This window comes from Zerene cesonia, chromosome 5 (assembly GCF_012273895.1).
Source record: "Zerene cesonia ecotype Mississippi chromosome 5, Zerene_cesonia_1.1, whole genome shotgun sequence".
Classification (NCBI taxonomy): domain Eukaryota; kingdom Metazoa; phylum Arthropoda; class Insecta; order Lepidoptera; family Pieridae; genus Zerene; species Zerene cesonia.
In genome coordinates, this window is record NC_052106.1 from 6,796,504 (window position 1) to 6,819,244 (window position 22,741).

At 33.5% G+C, this 22,741-nt stretch overlaps 2 protein-coding genes across 2 annotated transcripts in view; both read left to right on the top strand.

The window, feature by feature from the left end:
- The window catches only part of LOC119840142 (protein NDNF-like), a 29,526-nt gene extending 12,358 nt beyond the window's left edge, over positions 1-17,168 (top strand). The window contains exons 2-13 of the mRNA XM_038366655.1: positions 4,588-4,758; positions 5,301-5,413; positions 5,690-5,778; positions 6,010-6,128; positions 12,401-12,657; positions 13,220-13,311; positions 13,894-14,052; positions 14,500-14,611; positions 15,265-15,434; positions 15,799-15,947; positions 16,138-16,245; positions 16,576-17,168. Of these exons, the coding sequence (XP_038222583.1) occupies positions 4,588-4,758; positions 5,301-5,413; positions 5,690-5,778; positions 6,010-6,128; positions 12,401-12,657; positions 13,220-13,311; positions 13,894-14,052; positions 14,500-14,611; positions 15,265-15,434; positions 15,799-15,947; positions 16,138-16,245; positions 16,576-16,714 (1,678 nt within the window). The 3' untranslated portion in view covers positions 16,715-17,168. The remainder of the gene's footprint in view (positions 1-4,587; positions 4,759-5,300; positions 5,414-5,689; positions 5,779-6,009; positions 6,129-12,400; positions 12,658-13,219; positions 13,312-13,893; positions 14,053-14,499; positions 14,612-15,264; positions 15,435-15,798; positions 15,948-16,137; positions 16,246-16,575) is intronic.
- Positions 17,169-17,738: 570 nt separating this feature from the next.
- LOC119840250 (zinc finger protein 277) lies at positions 17,739-21,003 on the top strand. Its single transcript, XM_038366765.1, has 2 exons — positions 17,739-18,090; positions 18,904-21,003. Exons 1-2 carry the CDS (start codon positions 17,841-17,843, stop codon positions 19,956-19,958), a joined length of 1,305 nt encoding a protein of 434 aa, XP_038222693.1. The 5' UTR covers positions 17,739-17,840; the 3' UTR covers positions 19,959-21,003.
- Positions 21,004-22,741: the final 1,738 nt, after the last annotated feature.

Below are 22,741 nucleotides of genomic sequence, written 5' to 3' on the forward strand. Positions count from 1 at the left end.
ATGCATCTGTCATCGGACGCAAAAACTGGCGGTCTATTATTAAGCGGTTGAAATGTTGCCAGAACTACGGTCTTTTATTTGTTTCCCATTTGATTGATTGGTTTGAATTTGATTTTGTGTTTAGTTTTGTTTAATTGTGTGTTATCCAAATTTATATAGGTATGGTTCGTGAGAATAATTAAGATATAGGTAGGTAAATATTATGACTCCATGTGAATTTTCCTCTCTAATTTAATCACTTGAGTAGTTAATTAAATAAAAGAGGAAAATTTTAGGAAATTTCAGTTTTCTCCCATTCCTTTCGGCGTGATCGTGTTTAGTTATAAACACAAACACGCCTATCGAGTTTTTACAACTTACAATAATCAAGATGTGTTTGTGTATTTGATCGCGCTAATCCCTGGAACAATTTGACCAGATTCAAGAATTCTTAAACCGGATGTGTATGTGATCCCTGAGAGTCTAAGGCTTATCTTATATGAAACAAGGGCGAAGCGGGGACAGGCCGTTACCACAGTATAATACACAGTACACAGTGTGTACCTAACACACATTTTTCAACATATATTTAAGTACCTTTATTATATTAAACAGTTAGCATGCTTTTAACCCAACAGTTGTAGCCATGAGATCTCAAACAGCCCACATTAAGCAATCGTTTCGATAATATTTACATAATTCGCGATAAATTAAAGCAAGTCTCAACATTCTCGTATTAAAATATACAGGCGCAAATTAACACGGTTATATTTTTGAACGCTAACGAAACACACAAAGAATCACAAGTAATGGAAACAGTAAATCATTATGAAATTTACTACATATAACTACACCGAGATTTATCGTTTAGCAGCGAAAGAATGCGCAATAATTTAAATAGCTCCACACGGTTCTGTCGTTTATTGTAACCATGTTGTGGGCTATTTTCCAGTACATGCTTTTGACCTGCGAAACCTTAACGTTGGTTATAGAAAACAATGAACCCTTGTGGTATGAAAGCAAATTTATGATCGTTTTGCCTTATGATATTCGCCTTTTTGAACGGAATTGTATTACGCGGTCGCGTGAACTTTAAAAACTAAATTATCGCAGCTATTAAGGTAAAATATCAATCGATCAGCGATAAAGAGCTGGTAAGCGCTTTATAATTGATCGAATTGGTTAATATGCCGTTAAGCCATATAAAGATGGGTATAATATTGCTGTAGTATTCGATCCTTTATTTAACACATCACTTAATATCAATTTTTATTTTCCTTTCCTTTATGGGCAAGCAATATAAAAAATCAATCCTTTCATTTTTTTATTACTCTCTCATAATATAGCCCAAGTGTTTTGACACACGATTCTAATTACATTAGAGATTGTATAAAATTTCTTTCAATATTTTCAGTGTGAAGTTTGAACTATAGTTAATTTCGATCGTGAAATATTTATAAGCTATTTTGCTATGACGGAATTAAATCTCACAAATGCCTTAAATTAGAAACGCTATTGTGTCATCCTATTGAATATCCTTAACATCATACTAATTGTGTTGTCAGTAATTTCTTTTCAACCAATGTCCCAAAAACGGACTAGGATCTCGACTATATTTATGACTAGCTGCGCTCCGTGGTTTCACCCGCGTAAGTCTGTATCCCGTAGGGATTTCGGGATATAAAGTTGCCTATATGATATTCCAGTTGTCCACCTATCTGCGTACCAAATTTCATTGCAATCGGTTCAGTAGTTTTTGCGTGAAAGAGAGAGAGAAAGAGCATTTTATTTGAAAACTAACGGTCCGCCCCGGCTTCGCCCGTGGTACATATATACCCTATAGCCTTCCTCATTAAATGGGCTAGCACTGAAAGAATTTTTCAAATCGGACCAGAAGTTACTGAGATCACTGCTCGATCGTTCAAACAAACAAACGAACCAACTCTTCAGCTTTATAATATTAGTCTAGATTACCTATTAACAATAATTCGAGAAGCAAATGAAGTCATTATGATATTATAAAAGCGTGTACCGTTAATACCAGAGCTTCAAAAGATGAAGTAATTTCCTAGATATGCGTTCAGGAGTCGTAAAAATAAATAAGACAGATATAAGCAAATGGAAACCTTCAGACTTACCAGTGGAAGTCGTAATAACCTAACCATTAGTCTGTTTTATTGGCTCAAATCACCGTGGGATGACCACAGATAGATGGGATTTGTGAAATATGAAGTTAATGACATTGTTATGTATATTACAATGATGGTATTGCAAATGGTATATTCTAGAAGGTTCCAAATGATTCTTCGAGTGTTATTGTGTTAATCCCATCCAGTATTAAGGTAATACTTTGCATTACCGATTTTCATGGATAAAGTACCATGCTAAAAGCTTTGACGTCACATGTTAAGAATATATACTATGATGAGATTAAAAATTTACGAACTGGATCATATTTCGATTTATGAATGGCCCTTAATTTTCTAAATATACATAACTCAGAGGTGACTGACTAAGGGACATAATGATGTATCAACGCACAGCCCTAACCACTAGACGGATCGGGCTGAAATTTGGCGTGCAAATAGATATAATGGCGTAGGCATCCGCTAAGAAAGGATTTTGATAAATTCTACCCCCAAGGGGATAAAATAGGGGATGAAAGTTTGTACCAGGAAAATTTATAATGACGCAACAGTCTTATAAAACTGGTTAAAATAAATGAATTGGTAGCATCTTAATAATTGACTAAAACAAGTAAAAATAAAACTGGTAAAAATAAATGAATTGTCTGCAATCAATAAAATAACAATTAAAAGCTTTTACTAACAATGTATGTAAATCGATACAATGTTCAAGTAAAGGTTAACGCATAAAATGCGAAAGCCTAGTTTCTTATAACAAGAGCGCAATGAAGAAGGTTATCAAGGTATTACTCATGCCACTTTATTAATACGGTCACATGGATATATAGATCTGGATATGCCTAATATACTGTATTGATGTAACAAACAAGTTTTTTTACGTATGACAGGGAAGCGCTTGACTACCATCTCGCCTGCTGGTAAGCGTAGATGTAGTCTAGGATGGAGCGCGCTTCCCTAGAAGGTACCCTACCTTTGAAGATCCCAAATTAATCCTTTACCGGGTAATAAGCACCGGCATCAATAACTACGTAGTGAAATTTGTGAACACTGCAATTACTGACAATTTAAATTAATTATCTTGCAATTAATAAAAAAAAAATGTATTTCAACATTAATACAATGATAATTAAAATGTTTGCTGTTGTATGTCATCTTGAGACGATACTATATAACAAGAGCGGTAAACCGATTATTTTGTTATATTTAGAATATTAAATTAAACTAATAATTTTATATATAACAATTGCTACATGCAATACATACAATTTTATTCTAAATAATTATGTCGTGTCGCATCTAGCCTAATACATCCGCATCCTCATCCATATAAGTATAATAAATCTGTGCTTAAGATTTTACGATAATATTAAATTGTGTAAATATTGTTTTAACAATGGCTTGGAAAGTTACGATCCGGGACAAGAAGGCTGTATATTTTATGTTAAATATTTGATTTATTTCGACATAATTTTATCGATTACTAGTTACTACCCCGCGGTTTCACCCGCGTAAGTCCGTACCCCGTAGGAATATCGGAATAAAAAGTTACCTATATATTATTCCATTTGTCCAGCTGTCTACGTATTAAATTTCATTGCAATCGGTTCAGTAGTTTTTGCGTGAAAGAGCAACAAACATACACATCCTTACAAACTTTCGCATTTATAATATTAATAAGATTAGTAGGATTAGAAAGGATAGGATTAGCAGGATAGGATGGTTAAACGATGAGCGTATAATATTATCACCAGCTGATCTGGAAATCGATGTTTTACGGAAGACATTTGCATTTAAGACATGCATGTATAAGTGTAGGGTTATAAATAATTTTCTATCTCCCATTCTCAGACTAAAGACCAAATGGATACAAATAAAAATTTCATACAAAATTAGCTAATGCGTCTCAGAAGAGTTTGTTAATTAACATTGGGAATTTTATATCACCTGTATTCGGTAAATATGCAGTTTGGCGTTAAAACAGAACGAGCATTTTTTGAGTTAAGAAAGTCATAACAAACAAACAAAAAATCCCTTCCTCTTTAATATTATTACTATAGTTTTGATACTTTATTGCAACCTTGATCGAGCCATGATAACAAATGCTCTGTATGGTAATGCAATGCTCAGAGTATCAGTAATCAGTTTGGCATAGGTATAGCATCATAGGTCTCTTTATCGGAATGGACCTAGCAACAACGCATTTTCATACCGTGTTCTTTCTTGGTTGCTAACTTGTATTTTCTTGTTGTAATAGATAAATTTATATACGACATTTTTCTCATCTGTTTTCTGCAAGGGCAAAAATGGCATATTGATATTTCCAATTTCAAAAAATTCTTAAGTTTATATACCATAACGAATCTTTAGAACATCGATATCTCATCAAATATTCGTTATTTCCAGAAGTACCATAACGAATCTTTAGAACATCGATATCTTATCAAATATTCGTTATTTCCAGAAGTCTTAACAGATTAACAGTCCGGGTAGCTACGCTGATAGTACTACATGCGGCCAGCGTCGGTCTCGCCGCGCCGAGCGTCCTGGTCACCCGCCCGGTGGCTAGGCTGGCTGAGTGGCTGCCTATGGACAACCAAACGGTGTACAGATTGGACGCGGGGGAGACTAGGAAGTGAGCGTAGTTTAAGAGAACCACTAATTATCTAGAATTAGGGAAAGAACAAGACATATTGCTTACAGAACTTCTTGCAAAGCAAAGCTTAGTAATAGCAGCGTTGTAATAAAAACCTTACATACTTACTATGGTTTAGTGAATTAATAACTTCAATATTTGACGTTTAGAATGTAGTAAGTAACGATAATCTACGAACTTTCTTATACAATACCACAACCCAATGAGTGATGTCTACCAAAGATTACAATATAATTATATAAGAAGTTTCAATATAAATTTGTTTGTAAAGTTTTCGGCTTGCTTCAATTGTGTAACAATAGAAAGAAAATAAGGATTAACTTTTACGTAAATTAGAAATCTAAAAATGAGTAATACATAATTATTAATGTTCTGATAAATACTAATTTTATAACCGAGTCTTTCTCCATACAATTATTTTTTTCTATTCATGTACTAAACTAGGTATCGATACATTTGTTCCGCGTTTTCGAATTAAAAACAACACCCTACAAAATATTTGACCACACCAATATTTTCAGTTTGGAATTAAACACCACGCAGCTATCACTGTCGACTATTTTCATCACTGTCAGTCCATGTACCAGGGACTTCCACTGGGCGTTTTACCGGGGCGAAGTTGGACGTTCTGACGGTAAGATTTTTAACCTTTTTTTACAAATTTGTTTTTTAATCAAAAAAAATAACCTAAATATGAACTTCCTATACAGCTTTTTCGTTTGAAGTATTTAATGATTTGCTTTTAGTGAATATATTGGCCTTTAATTTTAGAACAGCATAAAAAATCAACAATAATTTAATTCATCAATATCTACTTTAATAACATTATTACCTTTGAAGATAAGATATACAATTTCATATCAATATAATAAATTAGATATACTAACATAACATTGATATATTCTTCCAGATCACTTGGATCTCATACAAGAAAATAGTGGTGGTGATGTGAGCACGTTATCTGCAATCATCACTAATCAGGATCGATATTTATTACAGGTGATTGAAAGTGAAACAGTTCACAGATAATTAAATTTCCTTTTTTTGTCTGGTCTGTACGGTCTAGATTCTAAAAGTTACAGCCCACAATATTTATGAGACAAAAGCCTAATGAAAGCGTTAGCCTTTATCCTAAACTTGGACCTACCCTCACTAATATTTATCATAAATATGGAGCGCTACATCATTTTATATAGCACTTTACATTTAACAGAAATGAATTATTTTCAGTTATTTTCTTCAAAAGGCGGCGCCGCAGCAGTGAGCGTGAGGGGAGAAGCACCGCGGCCCGTACGCATGCGCCTGCGCATCCGCTCTCGTCGGAGGCTTTCAGCTAACTGGGATCCTAGGTATTTAAATAATAAAAACACAAGAAATTTCACCTCCTCAAATTGTTCTGCTATAGGCAACATGTGATTTCATGCCCATAATAGCCAATTCGAGACAGTTGAATGGAATTCTACTAATCAGTGGCGTAGCTAGGGGGACAAGGGCCCTGGTGCATAGGGAAAGAATCGGGCCCTCCTCCCCTCTTTCCGCCTTCTCCCCTCTTTCAAAGCTGAAGTTAGAGGGCCCCCTGAGCTCCGGGGCCCTGGTGCACTGCACCACCTGTCCCTATGATAGCTACGCCACTGCTACTAATGTTCGAAATTCAAAAATTCCGATGCCATTTGATCGGCCCGATATTTCACAACGACGTGTAATAACCATCCGCGTAAATTCTCGGTAACCAATAACACTTATTAAATTCATATCATAACTGGACTAGAGCATAAAAAACCCGTCAAGTGCCACCGTTATACTCTCACAAACCATAAATCCACGCTGTCTTTGAGTTCGTCACGAGTATAGATGAATTTATGATACTCCATATATGGCAGGATATGACTCGACAAGGAAACGTCCACACGGCGCTTTTTATTCTAAAATAACTTGGTAATTGCAAAAACGGTGGAATCGACGGAATCGAATATTCATTTTATTGTGATTGGCCGTCATCGATAGCTAAATAAAAAACTTGTAGATGTCGGCAGTGTTATATACCGTAGATTGACGGATTAGGAAATATGCGTAGTGATAGTTTTTTTCAATATTCTAGAAATGTCTTTATCGAAGCGCGAAGTGCGATTGATTCCTTCAGGCAGAAAAAGAGAATTGATTTTTCTTAGTTAATTATTCTGATTAATCCTTAACGTTTTCCGTTTTTTAGCGCTTGTTAAAGTCCGGGGTTTACTAAATTCTATGCTTTGAAAAATAACTTCAGTTTTGTGCTATTTTCCTATTATAAAATAATTAACAACAATATAACCAAAATAAAAACATAAATATACTTATACAAATCATGCACTTTACTAGCCAAAACATACATCATATTTTATACAGTATTTCGAAGTATTCTACTTACGAACATCAAGACGATTAATATTTAATTTTTATAAATAAACCTAGAGAGTCATTATGAACGCGGATTTACCTTATAAAATCTAACACGCGATGGTCGAGTACTGGCAGGCTTTCGGCTTTTCGCGTCCAATACACACCCTTTATGGCTTTAATTGCTAAAGACGTTAACACACTTCGCTGTTGGAAAATTTAGTTTTCACATTTGCTTTTATTTACGTCAATTTGCTGAGGTTTTTTTGCGCTGTTGCAATTGATACGGGTGTTTATATCTAATGCTAAATGGGATTTTTTTGTACCTAATATGTTTTGACAGAATGATTTATTGAAGTAGCATTTATTTAATAGCAATTTTGAAGAATACTTATATGTTATTATTAAAATTATAGAATACTTTTTGTGATACCCAATGAAAAAGAAGCTACAATATATGTGGTACTTTTACAAGAATATCTACACACTAGCAGACATCCTCGTACAATATTTATATTATATATGGTATACTAGCTTTCCGCCCGCGGGAATTCGGTTATATCGCTCGACATGATAAGGAGTAGGCTATAGTCTTACCCAAAGTCTAAACTATTTGTTTAAAAATTAGGTGAGTTGTTTATGTGTGAAAGAATCTTACATGATTTTATGTTTGACAATTAGAAACTTCCATAAAATCTTTCATCACCTATTTCAACCCCTTTTACCCTTTCGCTATAAAAAGTATCCAATGTCCTTTCCTAAGTTCCGTTCTATCTTGATACCAAATTTCATTAAAATCGGTTCAGTGGTTTAGGCGTGAAAGCGTAACAGACAGACAGAGTTCCTTTCGCATTTATAATATTAGTAGGGATAGATACGATATTGTTAAGTTGATTCGAGTATTTAGTTTCCTAGATATACAACATTTTTTTTATATTACACGTGATTTTTCCTATGTTAAACGGTTCTGGGATGTCATTATCGGAAAAATCGAGAAAAAATTTGATTTCACCCTTTCTTTCGTGGAAACTTCGTCTGATCGAACCGTACGCAATTTTCCTAACCGATTATAAATAAAAATATTCATTATGATTATATCTACTAGCTTTACCACTATGGCTTCGCTTTGTTTTTAAGTGGATTTTCACAGAATAGGCAAGATGACATTTAATACGTATTTTATTTTTGTTTACCAGCTGTTCACCAGCGTCTTTAGTTCTACCCATATAATTCCTAACCTGAGCCCATTCCTGATTCTCAAACAATTTCTGTACCTATCAAAAATGATTCAAATCGCTTCTGTAGTTTATGCGTGAAGAAGAGACAGAGAGATTCACTTTTCCATTCATAATATTAGTAGGGATTTATTTTAAATACCTATTCGCAGCATAAACAACCATATAATACGGCTAAAATTACTTGGTAATTATAGAGTATTGAAGGTTGAAGTCATAAAACTACTGATTGACTCCTCATTTTGGTTACATTGTAGCGGGTAAGATCAGGTCAAGCATCGTACTGGATCATAACAACATTCCATTAGGTAATTGTTGTGTTTACTACACTAGAAATCTTAATATATAAAACGCAAAGCCGACTGACTGACTTTATCAAGGCCCAGCCCAATCTACCGGACCGGTTGGCCTGAAATTTGGCATACAGATATCTCTGATGCAGTCAAAAATAAATTGATAAATGAGGAATAAAATAGGGGTGACAGTTTAAATCATGAAAATTTATTGTTACAAGGCGAGTGAAGTTGCAGCAGCTCACATATACACTCTTGTAAGTACATGAAATTATCACAAAGTCTCTCAGTATAATGACAACCGAAACCCACTCATAACGTCGTTGATATACTATGATAAGAATGAAGATATAATCCTCATTGCTTTACTAAACGAAGACTTAGTGCAGTATTTGTTTAAAAACGCATAGAATCGTAATTATAACGGAATAGTAACGTAATATCAAAGAATGCAATTCTAATATTATGCACAGAATAGAATCCAAATTAAGAATACGGCTTACATCGCACAGATTCACAATTAACGTTTTTTTTAAGCAGCTATATAGAAATCTATTATTTTACGTAAGAATAAACCAAAGACGAATGTATAATTCAAGGCAATCTATGTAATTGATGAACACTATTTAATTATTACTAATTTAAAAATTACTACAAAGTCATTCATCATTCTCCATTCGGCGCTATATCAATGACATTTTTTGCACATGTCCCGTTTTGACATTTAGTTTGCTCGAAAAAAAAAGTATGAGCTTCGACACTCTAGGTGTAACACTAATTAACAACATTTCGATTCTCATCTCGTATAGTTTTAAATTACGCTTATGAGCGAACCATACTATTTGTAGCCAATGCAACTGCGATGGAACGCGTAAATAGAATAAACAGTCAGCAAAGGCAAGCTTGATTCCTTCAACTTTTTGTGCAAGGGCATGTAGCGAATTAATCGATTTTACTCTTTAATAATAAATATTTAAAATCCGATTTCTTGTACAGCACGGCTTTGAACTTTACATGTGTGATAATGGAATGAATATCTTATGCTGATTAATTTTTGGATCTAATTTCGATTGCATCTCGCGGTATGTGAAGCTATGAAAAAGGTAAATTAACCACGCGTCCTTCCAGCCATCGGTACCTTATGATGAAATGGTTGCTCGATTTCAAATTACGTGTTGCAACTCTAATAGCCGCAAATGAGATACTGCAGAATATAATTAAATTAATTTGTACGCGATTCTTGTACTGCAAGTATAAATAAAATTTAACAAATATTTGCCCTACGAATAACGCTGCACGTCTGCTTTAAAGGGGAGGTCGATAAAGGGATTTTTAGGATTCATATTCTCTTGGATTTTTATTAAATATTTGGGTAATTATTTCAAGATATGTTTTGAATTAGCGAATACTTTAATATGCGCTGAAGTATTGAAACATATAAATTGTAATCTAGGTGTATTAAATTATAAGTTATGTGTTATCAGTTCCTCTCTACAGTCAACGAATATTGGATGCAATATAAAATAAATACAATGGCAACTCAAAACACAAAGTCTAAGATTTAGTGCCATAGCAAAAAAAACAACCATTCACTATAGTAAACTGAGATAAGCATACTAATTGTAATATACATTTTCTGTACATAGACAACAGATGATTTTAGGAGAACAATTTCCGAACATCGAATATAAAATTCGTCACCGACTTTTATTGCGAGTGTTATTTATGGTTTTGTGCCCTCACAATGCTTCCAACATGTTTCAAACACTTTCATACGGCAAAAAAATCTTCAGTAATTAATAAAGATTATAGACGGCAAAGCATATTTAGGAATACTCATTCACAAAGTCATAATAAATATTTCATTACCATATTTCACATGAAACAAGTCGTATTGAAGTGTGTTGGTAGCATAATAATTAATTTTATAGCAAATTTCTTGCATATACCGATTGTATGCATGCCGACTGTATGCCTCAGTGATAACTTAACCTAACAGGACCTGATGGGTGGCTATTCTCCACACGTGCGACTTTTTCCACTACATAACTGTACGATAATTAAAAGAATATCGCCTAGAGAGGCAATAACTCCTTTTGTGGGTGACGCTAAATGTTTATCTGGTTTGCGAGAGTTTCTTCTAATTAGCTGTTATTAATTGTAATCATTATCCGCTTGTTGGGGGTTATTATAGTGCTTTTAAGGCACATTCTTGTCAAATATACGACGCCGCTATTATATTAATCAAAAGGTTTTGTCGTGTCTAGCATTTAATTGGGAAAATAAACGTTTTTATCTTATTTAACTTATTAACTGTCTTGTACTTCTGCGTTCACTCGAGTGTTTCTCGCAATGAAATACAATTAATGCCCTTTTGATACGAATAGTATTTTAATATTTTCTTTTTTTCTAAACTATTCAATACAATAGTACCTATATATAAAAGTTTTATATATATAGTACAATTTTTATTATATAAAATTACTTTCGTTTCGTTAAATTATCTACATCTCTTAGCTATAGATAGAACATCAATGACAATTATTTATTTAATTTTTAGTTTTAAATTTTGAAAGAATGGGGTGCCCCTAAGCACATAAAACCGAAAGAGTAGAAGAAATTCGATTACTATGGCGGGATCAAGGCGTTGCTACGGTTTGGCAAAAAACGCGGGTTCGAATCCCGCCCCGTGATCAATTTTTTTCTACTCTTTCAAAATTTCTCAATTATTTATTTTTCGACAATTTTATCTAAACATCGTTCATCTATAGAGCAGAATACGACCCCAGATACTTTTTGCCCCTATACTATAAACGGATCTATCCTTTAATGCAATTCAATAGGATTGGCGTAATACTTGAGTCCACTGCTGTCTAATAATTACCTCCTGTGACCAGCTTCTTGTCAACCCGAACCGCTACACTAATAACTCCTTTCAGAGTTTTTAGACGCATTATTAGCAGGTCTTCTATCGAGTTTCATTATCTGGATGAACCTTGGCTTTGCCCTGATCACTCAACAAGACCAATGAATCTAGAGAGATGAGATTGCACTAATTTACAAATAAATCTAAGTAAATATTTGAGATACTATATTTCGAACTTCTAAATTGATATAAAAATTTAGTTTTTATATAATTCGCGTACGCAACAAACGTTTCTAATAGGCGTATTTTAGTGTTAAAAATATAATAAATAAAGATTCAAAATATTTAAATAACATGATCTAATGATAGAATTAACTATATCATGTCACAGAGTTTATCTACGTAAGTAAATTACTTAATCCTGGCGATCCTAATCAGGATAATGAGATAAACTAATGCAATTATTGCGTTGCGTATAAATGAACCGAATAATAAACTTTGTTATTTTAATCATCCATTTTAAAATGGATCAATATCGAGTCTAAAGTTACAAACAAACATACCACAAATATACAAAAAGTACAGTTCAAGCTTAAAAAAGCGCGTAAATAACTCAAAAGAAGTGGAATTTCCCTCCACACATATTATGTCTTTTTAGATACTTAAAATTTATATTTTACATTACCAAATTTGGTTCCTTCTATGCTTAAGCTAGATGTGAGACATCTGTTATTATACATGGAGCTGGATTGCACTTAAATGAACAGTCCTTCCACATGTCTATTGTATAACAACTGTGAATAAACTGAATAAAATGCATCAATGAAAAACATAATATTATTTATCCCTTTCAGCCCCATAGATCCTCAGATGACCACATATTGCGTGGTCGCATCGCATAGGAAGAACTACACGTCTTTATGCGCTGCCCAAGCGGACACAAACGTGTGTACAAACAGACAAAATGCGGAGGATGCTTCCATTGAGACACGTCAAAGAAATAGAAGCAATCTTGTCCGAACAGATGCTGAGAACACAGTGGATATGGATGTGGATAGATACAGTATATTTGAGGGAAATTACAAAAACGTTTTCAGGAGGAAGAAGTTTGGTGAGTTATAGTTTTTATACACACAATTAATGTTAGAATACATAACGTTAAACTGCGGCGTTCAAAATATAGCGTACTGTACGTTTAGGAAGAAATAATAATAATACGTATTGAGTATACTTTCAATTCTTTCTCGTTTTTCTAATTGCTCAGGAAGTCAACTTCAAATTGAATCTCACGTGAGCTCTTATTGAAGAAGAAATCTCGGCAAACATCACGTTTTTTTTCACTAGATAAGGGCAAAGGGACCATGAAATAGCTTTATAATATGTGAAATTGGATATTTTTACTGAAATATGAACCTTCGCATTTCATCTATGAATATCTTTGCTAGTCCTGAAAAAAATACATCACACGTGGGTACTTACGCTATAAACTCTCATTTAAAAAGCGCCCTCATATAATTCCAGTTGTCCAGCTTTCTACGTACCAAATTCATTGCAATCGGTTCAGTAGTTTTTGTGTGAAAGAGCAACAAACACACACACATCCTTACAAAATTTCACATTTGTAATATTAGTAGGATGTTTCTATTGCATAATTCTTATTAGTATTTGAATAGGCCGAAGTACAAGAGTGTCCAACGAAGATCCAGTCATCGCTTGCGTCGGCGACAGGACTCACCATCTGATTGAAAATCTCGATCCCAGTACGGTAAGTGATTTCTCACTTAGTATTTTGGAGTATAGAATAAAGTATCACAAGAAACTTCATTTGTTCCATATTGTTTAAATTTTGAAAAATTTCCATTTTTTATAGTATTTATTTGTGTAACTAGCTGCACCCGGCAAACGCTGTTCTGCCTTACTCTTATCATTTAGGGGTATGAAAAATAGATGTTGGCCGATTCTCAAAGATACCGGATAAGCACAAAAAATTTCATCAAAATCGGTCAAGCCGTTTCGGAGGAGTATGGCAACGAAAACTGTGACACGAGAATTTTATATATTAGATTAATCTGCTACTTATACATAGATAGGCTAGGTAATAAGGTCTCCACATTGGTAAACGTTAAATACAAAGATACTAATTGAAATCTGATTTATCGTGATGGTAGAAGCTTACATATTAATTACGTATATTTATCATCATATTCTGTTAAATTGATTCAAAATCGCTTATTATATACTATATCGATAGAAGATTACCTAATCAAAGAATTATTACGTATTGAAAATAATATTCTGTTTATTGTTCTTTGCTTTTTATAAAGGCAGCCGATTTTATTCTTTCCAGACGTATTTTGTAAGTGTGTTCGGAGTTGCGAGAGACCGGCGGGCGGGGTCTCTCCTCGCAACTGGAAGCGTCCGTCCACGGACCTCCACCGCTAAGAGGCTGAGGGAAAACGTCCCTCTGAAGTCTGACGTAAAGGGAAAAACCGTTTATTATTTTAAGGTATGAATAATTTAATTATTATAGTTAATTGCAAAATGTCATTTCATCATCATCATCAGCCCATACATGTTCCCACTGCTGGGACACAGGCCTCCTATGAGGGTTCAGGCCATAATCCACCACGCTGGCCAAGTGCGGGTTGGCAGATGTCGCATGTCGTCGAACTTTTGATTCTTGGACATGCCGGTTTCCTCACGATGTTTTCCTTCATCGTTTTAAGCGGTGATGTTATCCACATTTGCAGATAAATTGAAAAATCAATTTATTTCCTGCACGCTCGCCCGGTCTCGAACCCCGATTTATCGATTTTGAAGTCCGAGGTTCTCACCACTGAGCCACCACTGCTTAAATGTCATTAATCATATAAATAAAACATCTTGTGTCATGTCAATGTTTGTAGCTACATTTTTTTAGGTTTAAACAACTGTTTTTTTATTAAATTTTCAGGCTGCTGTCGGCACTGGCGGTGGTATATGGCTGGCCGTAACTAGCTGCGGTGGTTCCGTCGATGTGGAAGTTATTGTGAAAGGAAAACGTTTATATCTGATTAAAGATATTGGTAAGTCAAACCGATAAGACAAGACAAGATGGAGTTTTTTTATTTAATTTAACTTTGTTATGCTAGCTAAGTTAAAGTTGGCAGATGTCACATGACAGGTGTCATTTTAAAGATTTTTAAATTCTTCGACATGCTGGATTCCTCACGATGTTTTCCTTCACAGTTTCGAGTCGTGATGAGGTAAATAATGTGTAGATAAATTGGAATTTCAATTTATATCTCGAACCTCCAACTTTTTGATTTAAGTCCGATATCGTTACCACTGAATCTCCAATGTTCTAATTAAACTTACTTGATAATTATTTCCGAGTTCAACAGTATTTTGCTGTTTATCAAACTGGTTTTTTATTCATTTTTTTTCGTTTCGAGCTTCCATCAATTTCTATCCATCGAGTTCCTATCCAGTGTTTAGAACCGACTTCAAGGAGTATATCAAATCGACTGTATTTTTGTTTTTGTTACCTCGTAATTTTTTACTCGGTTAATCTATTTATTAGTTTTTTTTTTTTTTTATTTGAAACGCCGTTGCCTCCCATGTACCATTTAAATTTGGGCTAGTTCTGCCAATTTTAAGGAGTTTTAGGTTTTTTTTAAATAATTGAATTTGTGTTCGTGTTTTACGAGAATTACCCTAATATCTTGTCTGCTTACAGAACCCCATTCGAAATTCTTCGTACCAGCGCCGATACCGAGCTCTTCCATACAAGAAACCAGCGATGAAGGGTCTGTTCAGTTCGACTCCAGTTCGGAAGAAGCAAAGATACGATACGTGATACGCGTAACGCCAAACAGATGGTACAGAGATACAGCTGTTAGTGTTGAAGTAAGAACTATTCATTTATGATTATCACATTAATTAAAAAAGAAAGATTTATTTGACGGAAGTCTGATGTCGTAATAATGTATTATGTAAACGTAATAATATGCTCAATTTTATTTACCGACACAACATCATTCTGGCAACGAATTCAATCTGTGAATGCTTATGAGTGATTTTCATTATTTCTATTAATTGACAAACGAGACATTTTTTTATTTCCTTTTTGAAAAAAACATACCCAGTATAAGGCGTCAGTTGTTTTAAATTTCTGATTACCACAGATTACTAAATAATTACTTTACTTCTATTGTATGTAATGATGAATAATGAATACAATATAAAAGACATAATTTAATTGTTTCTTCAGTTAACAGCTTCAACAACGAGATGGGGACTCAGTGTCCCCGAACTTCTGGAAGATGGCGCTACAGTCAGAGAGCTGCGCCCGCGACGCTCTTGCAAATCTGTAGATATCGCTTTCTTGCCAGCCAACCACAATGCTACCGATGTTATAAGGTATCTGTCAAAATAATACTTTCAATACGTCAAATTTACTATCATAAGAGCTAAATAAATAATCTGTAGTCTATAGAAAATCCTAAGAAATAAAATAAGTTAACTTTTTATTGCGTTAAGTTTGATTGTCTTTGAGGTTTCGGCTTTTTTATATTGTTATTCGACAACAACGCTGTTTTTCTTTTCACAGATATTGCATAATAACAAGAGAAATTTCGTCCACTGATGGTTACACTTGCATTCTAAACAAAAAATCAGGAGTTAAAGTTCAATGTATAAGCCACATGCAACGCCCGCCGTAAGTAGTTATTAGTAATTAAAACGCTTTTTTAAAGGGGGGCTTTAATTTTCGCTTGCAGTTAAGTATTTTTAATAAATTGACTTACAAAAAAAAATATACGTAGATTCAGTGGCGTAGCTATCATAGGGCCAGGTGGTGCAGTGCACCAGGACCCTGGAGCTTAGGGGGCACTCTAACCTCAGCTTTGAAAGAGGGGAGGAGGGCCCGATTCTTTCCCTATGCACCAGGGCCCTTGTCCCCCTAGCTACGCCACTGCGTAGATTACGAAAAAAATTACAGTAAGTACCTACTTACACATTTTTTAATGTACAACTTGAATTGTTCCAGGACAAGGGTAATCGTACAAAAAGTATCTGGTTTGAAAACTGGCCGAAAATACGCCATTCAAGTTACTGCCGCCAACAAGGGCAGTCCTGTTCCTTACAAAGTTTTGTATGCGGACACAAATGCTTCGTGCAAAGATTAATGTCTGTTAAAATAAATATATAGTGAATCAGTATTAGTTATTTAGTATAGCTTTGATTGTATACCGAGACTGCTTTAATTTTTTGTTACGTTTTGTGCCATGGGAAAAGTTAATGAAGTACACAAGTTTAATAATGGATAAATAAATAGAACTGAATGGAAACTTTTTGTGCTACTTAAGTAACGTAAATATAGATAGATATAAATATTTATAAGATATATAAGAGGCATTTTTTGTTATTTATTTTATGTATGTACTTAAAACGTAATACTAACATCGCCATTTTATATCCCGCCTAAGCCTTATCCTATAGTTTTAAGAAAAAAATAAGTTATAAATCATGAATATGGCATTTAAAATAGTTGAACAAACTGTAAGTTCCTACTATTTTTACGTGAGAGTGAAATGTTTAGCTAATAAAAAATAATAACATTAAATTCATTTTATGGTATAATTTTGTGATTTTATTTAAAATTCTGTCCTTTAATAATATTTTAACATGGGCTAACGAATTAATACATATTATTATAATTTCTAATGTTAAAGCAATACTCTAATCCCCTACACATTTGAATGACTTTACCCTAGAGTGGTAAATAAATAAAAAATCGATCAAATCAATTTTAAAATACGTCCCAGAATAGGCTTGATCCAAATAAAGCATATCTGTGTAGGTACAACATAAAATTTCTCACAAAGTCATTTAAAGACTTACGGGAATTATCACAGCTTTAATAGCTAAGCTAAGCTTATAATAGCTATTTCTGCATAAAAAATGATATATGCATATAATATCACTATCAGCTATCACTAGTACTTATATAGATAAAATAAATATAAATTCACTTGGTAGTCAGGTATCTCATTTCTAGCTATTCAATGTAAGAATATTTAAAAAATTAAGCGTTGGTAACACTAACAACGAAAAAAGAAAATAATATAATACGTATTATATTAGATACTCTGTGTACATATTTAAACGTCACTGTCAAAATTCAAATGTCAATCATGCAGTTATCAGTTGTCAGCTGTGTGATGTCACATGTGGCGATTTATTGTTTTATTTTGTAAAATTCTCTACATTTATCGCTAATACATTTCTAAACTAATATTGAAAATTACTACAATGTCTTCAAACGATAAAGAATTTTTTGGGCCGCTTACATTGCATCAAAACGTGCAAAAACCTAGTATTTTCAAGAGTGATGATGTTGTGGAGGGTGCGTGCCCTTTGTGCGATCAAAAATATAATTTACCCGCTTCAGAGAAGGATTTACTGACTCACATGTTCATGGAACATCGTCTAGTTATCGCAGATGTCAACCAGATAGCTGATTTACCAGCATATATAAAGTACTGGAAATCAAGATTCAAAGGTAAATTGCAGTGTTTTTACCGGTTATTAGGAATTTATTTGTTCTATATCTAGGCTTTTTTATGTACATTTCACACATCTTTCAGGTTAAAAGACTAATTTATACAGAGGATTATAGATTCTGTATTTTTTTTTTAATTGATTATGACTTAGATTCTTAATTACATTTATGAGTTATAAAATGAGAATTTTATATAATTTCCCAGGAACAACTTTTATACTTAATTAAAGAACTTTGTGCCTAACTGGAACTTGTTTTTCTTTTGAACACCATTTATTGTTTTATTTTTCTTTCTGTTGTTGTAAATGTGTACAATAAAGAAAAAATAAGTAATAACATGAACATTTTATAAATTGACCACTCATTATTGGTACAGTGGATAACACAAGTGAAGAAACAGAAAGATTTAAGTTTGATACCCAATAATTAATAATTAAATTTTCCATGAAAAACTGAATCAAAATTTTCTGTATATTTAAACTTGTTCCTAACAAGCATAAGTACTGAAGGTTTCAGAACTCCTAGTTTCAATGATTTTGAAGATTATTAAAATTTATTTTATGTTAATATTAAAGACTCATTTAGATAATTGGATTGTATATATTAAATAATTTTCCACCAAACAATACATATTTTTTTTACTTAAAATGTTTTGTCAAACTCTTCCTTGCATCAAATAATTTGTAGTAGAAGAGATAAAAGAGATTTGTAGGCTATAAATTACTGATTGAAATAGTGCAGTTATCAATATTTTGTTATATAGATGGTATAGAAAGTACACATTATTTAATGATATGTATTTTTCCCTTTCAGAACAAAGTCTGCCATATTTTTGCACAACAATGCTACTAGACAACAAGCCAGATGGAACAAAGTCCAAAGATGAGGAGTATTTCCTCCTAAGTGATGTTCTACCTGAAGACAAGGAACTCAGATCTAATTTAAGGCAAACTAAACTAGAGAAACTGTTAGAACGACATGCATTCGAAAGAGAAGATAAAAATTATTCAAAAGAATGCTTATTTTGCCGTTATGTTTCCAATGGTACTAGAGCTAGCTATCTCAACCATTTGTATGAAAAACACAATTTTCACATTGCTAAGCCGGATAATCTTATATTCATTGACGATCTCGTCGAATTCTTAGCTTTAAAGTTAGAAAAACTCCAATGTATATATTGTGAAGGTTTATTTAAGGATCGGACTATACTCAAGGAACATATGCGGAAGAAAGGTCACAAGCGAATCAATCCAGGGAATAAGGATTACGATAAATACTTCCTTGTCAATTATGTAGGCGATAAGCAGCCAACGTACAAACACAAAGTGACACATGCACAAAAACCAACTCATACACATAGAAGTTCAGTAGATGTTGACAATGAGTCAAACGCTGATAGTGACCCCGATTGGTCTGAGTGGACAGAAGAGAATGGTCCGCTAATAACTTGCCTCCTCTGTGACCATACGGAAACTGAGTATGAAAATATACTAGATCACATGGAGAGGTTACACGAATTTTCGTTCTCGAAAACAACAGTCGGCATGGATTTCTACCATAAAGTGAAAATAGTCAACTACATCAGACGTCAGATACATCTGAAGCAGTGTTTGTCCTGCGATACAAAGTTCGATGATCGTAAGAACTTGGAGAAACACATAAAGGAGACGAACCACTGGGCCTTGAGGAAGGAGAAGTGGGATCAGCCTGAGTATTATTTTCCGACTTATGAGGACGATTTGTTTCTATGTTTTATCCACGACGAGGACGAAAGCTGGTGGTCCAGTGATGAAAAAGATGTTGAGAATCAGAACAGCATGTCGGATAGCATATCTAAAGAGATGGCAATGGCTGTGCTTAATGATTAAGAATGTTTTAGATTAAATAGAGTACAATTGATCTACAAGATTTGTTAAGACTGTGTGCAATAATATAAGAATGTATGATTATAATATGGCCATACAGTTCTTACGAATGAAGAAAATATTCTAATATGAATTAAGTGGTTTATAGTATAAAACTAGAAAAATGCAATAATTATCCAATTTTAAAATATTCTCATTCTCTTATATATTTCTCTTATATAAATATATCATATATAACGTGAGTGATTAGAAAGGTAAACCCAGATTTAAATAATAAAATTAACTTATATTACAATAAAAAGTTTCCGTATTAGTATATAAGATTTAATAATTTCAACTCTGTATAAGAGCAAGTGAGAAAATTATTTGAGTCCATCATTAAATCGAAATTTGTAGTTTTTCTAACTGTGTGTATTATTAAAGTTAAATCTTAAATACTGGTCCATTGTGTTGTGACTGAATATTATTTGAGCAATAAATTTTATAGTACTCAATATCATTTAAGTTGATATTTGTATGGAGAATAAGGCTCATTTTTAAATGTTAATTGTTTTTATTTTAATACTGTCTGAAAATGCATGTCTTCAGTCACATGCATGACGTGCGGCACGGCCGCACTAAGGCTAAGGTATCTACTCTATTGATTTAAATAGTCATTGAAATTAAAGTATTTTGATTTTTATAGCATATATAGTTATTTGATAATGGAGCACAATGAGAAGTTTTACAAAATAACAATTAATTGATATAATGTGAATTTTATTTATGTATACATTTGGTAGGGGAATCAATTAAATAAAATTGTGTTTATTGTTGCATTATATGTTTAACCGGCGTTCCTTTAAATAAATAAGCTTCTCAATTTGACTATTTTTATGTAGATGGATGGTTATCAACCAATTTACGTCATTCTCTTTGTTTTATAGAAAGTTGTTGTTGTTTGGTGATGTTTTAGATTTGCCTATACCTAGTTCCTCTGCCTAGGAACGTCGGTAACTATTTTTGAAGAAACGGTTTATACTTATATCATTTACTTCAATATAATTATTCTCTTATCAATTTGTTTGAAATAGTGTATATTCCAATATTTAAAAGAAAACATTTCTCAACTCATAATTGTTTTGTTATTTTATAATTTATGAGGCACATTTCTTATTCCCCACCCTCCCGAGTTCATTCCTTCTTTCCAGTCATCAATCCTTTCCTTATCCCTTACCCCTTCAAAGCGGGCAGATCATTCGGGGAGCTCTCTCTCGAATGTTCATAGACCGTGGCGATCGTTTACCATCAGGCGAACCACCAGCGCGGTTGCCAGCTACGACAAAAAAAAGTATTTAGAAAAAGATAAATATTTAGTGTAGAAGATTGAGCTAATGAATCTCACTGATGATGGCGCAGTGGTAGTACCTCAAACTTAAAGCCAAAGTCGGGGGTTCCAAGCAGGGTAGTATAATAATAATATTGTTTTTTTTTCAATCTCAATGGAAATCATCATGAGGTAACCGGCATGCCGAAGAATCAAAAGTGATGAACATATGACATCTGCCAACCCGCAGCTTGGCTTGGCCAGATTATGGCCCTTATACGAGGCCCGTGTCTCAAGCTGGATCATATCGGGCTAATGATTATCATGCTGGAGTCAGAAAGTTGATGGTGGAATTCCTTGACGACAACCAACAAAGACGAAATTTCGCTAACTATAGTAAAAGCCTTTTAATCTTGGTATTATGTAAATAATATTTGGGGTTTAAAAGTCGGTTTGTTTTTTTGGTTAAAACAATACCATGGTTCATGTAGGTATATACCTACTATAAATAATCTATTCGTCACTTTCCACCTTTAATCGAATTTATGTTAATTTTGTTGTCAATCGGGATCGAGAAAACAAACTATGCTATTACGTGATATGAATTCGATAGTTCTGATAAATAAGATTACACGTAAGTTCGAGTTTTGATAATATTAAGGCGGAATTGTGAGTTTTGTAGATAGTACCTATAATAATAATAAGACGGGTATATTTTCCGCAACTCGACGTCAAGGGCCTATTTTGCGTGAAAAGACAAGGTCAAAGCTGAAACTCCCAGCTGCTACATGTAGCTAAGCAGCGTGTGAGTGTTGCTGAAAATCTCAGAGAGGGACCTAGGTGAACCTAAGTGCCTTGCCCTGTACTCCGATAACTATTACGACAGTACCTATAGTAATACTTATTATTCCAATCCTTAAATACCGTCATGTCAAAAAATTTAACAATATTATTATTATCTACCTGTTATTCACGAGGTACCCCCGTTTCACACACACACAATTTTTGTAGATATCCATACGTTCTTACAAACTTCCCCGTTTATGATATTAGTAGAATTCTAAATATGTGTCCGTAAGGGCTAACAAATGGAATATAAAAAATAGCTAAGTAAAACAATAGGCACATAGGATATTCTCAAACAATAATTATACATTTGCAAGAAAAGCTCTTGATTGATCCATTGTTCTGATGGCAATTGTTCAAAGCTGGCTGAATGGACTCTAGAAAATTCCTATCTTGTGCTACATAATATTATGAAATAATTTTTTTTAATTGCAGTATGACTACTAGATTACCAGAAAGATGTGAAGATCATTTGTAGAATAACTAAGTACTTAGATTTGGTGGGGTAATACGGATACCTTAGGGTATTTCATGACAATATATCCTCCGTTTTAATAGCATAATATAGGAAATTATGAAAATAGTCGTCCCTCTTCATCTTTCAGTCTTCTCATAGGAATTAGCGGGCAAGGCT

Coding starts and splice junctions, on each gene's coding strand:
- LOC119840250 (XM_038366765.1), top strand. CDS start 17,841: ATGTCTTCAAACGATAAAGAATTTTTTGGGCCGCTTACATTGCATCAA. Junction 18,091..18,903: donor CTGGAAATCAAGATTCAAAG/GTAAATTGCAGT, acceptor TTTCCCTTTCAG/AACAAAGTCTGCCATATTTT.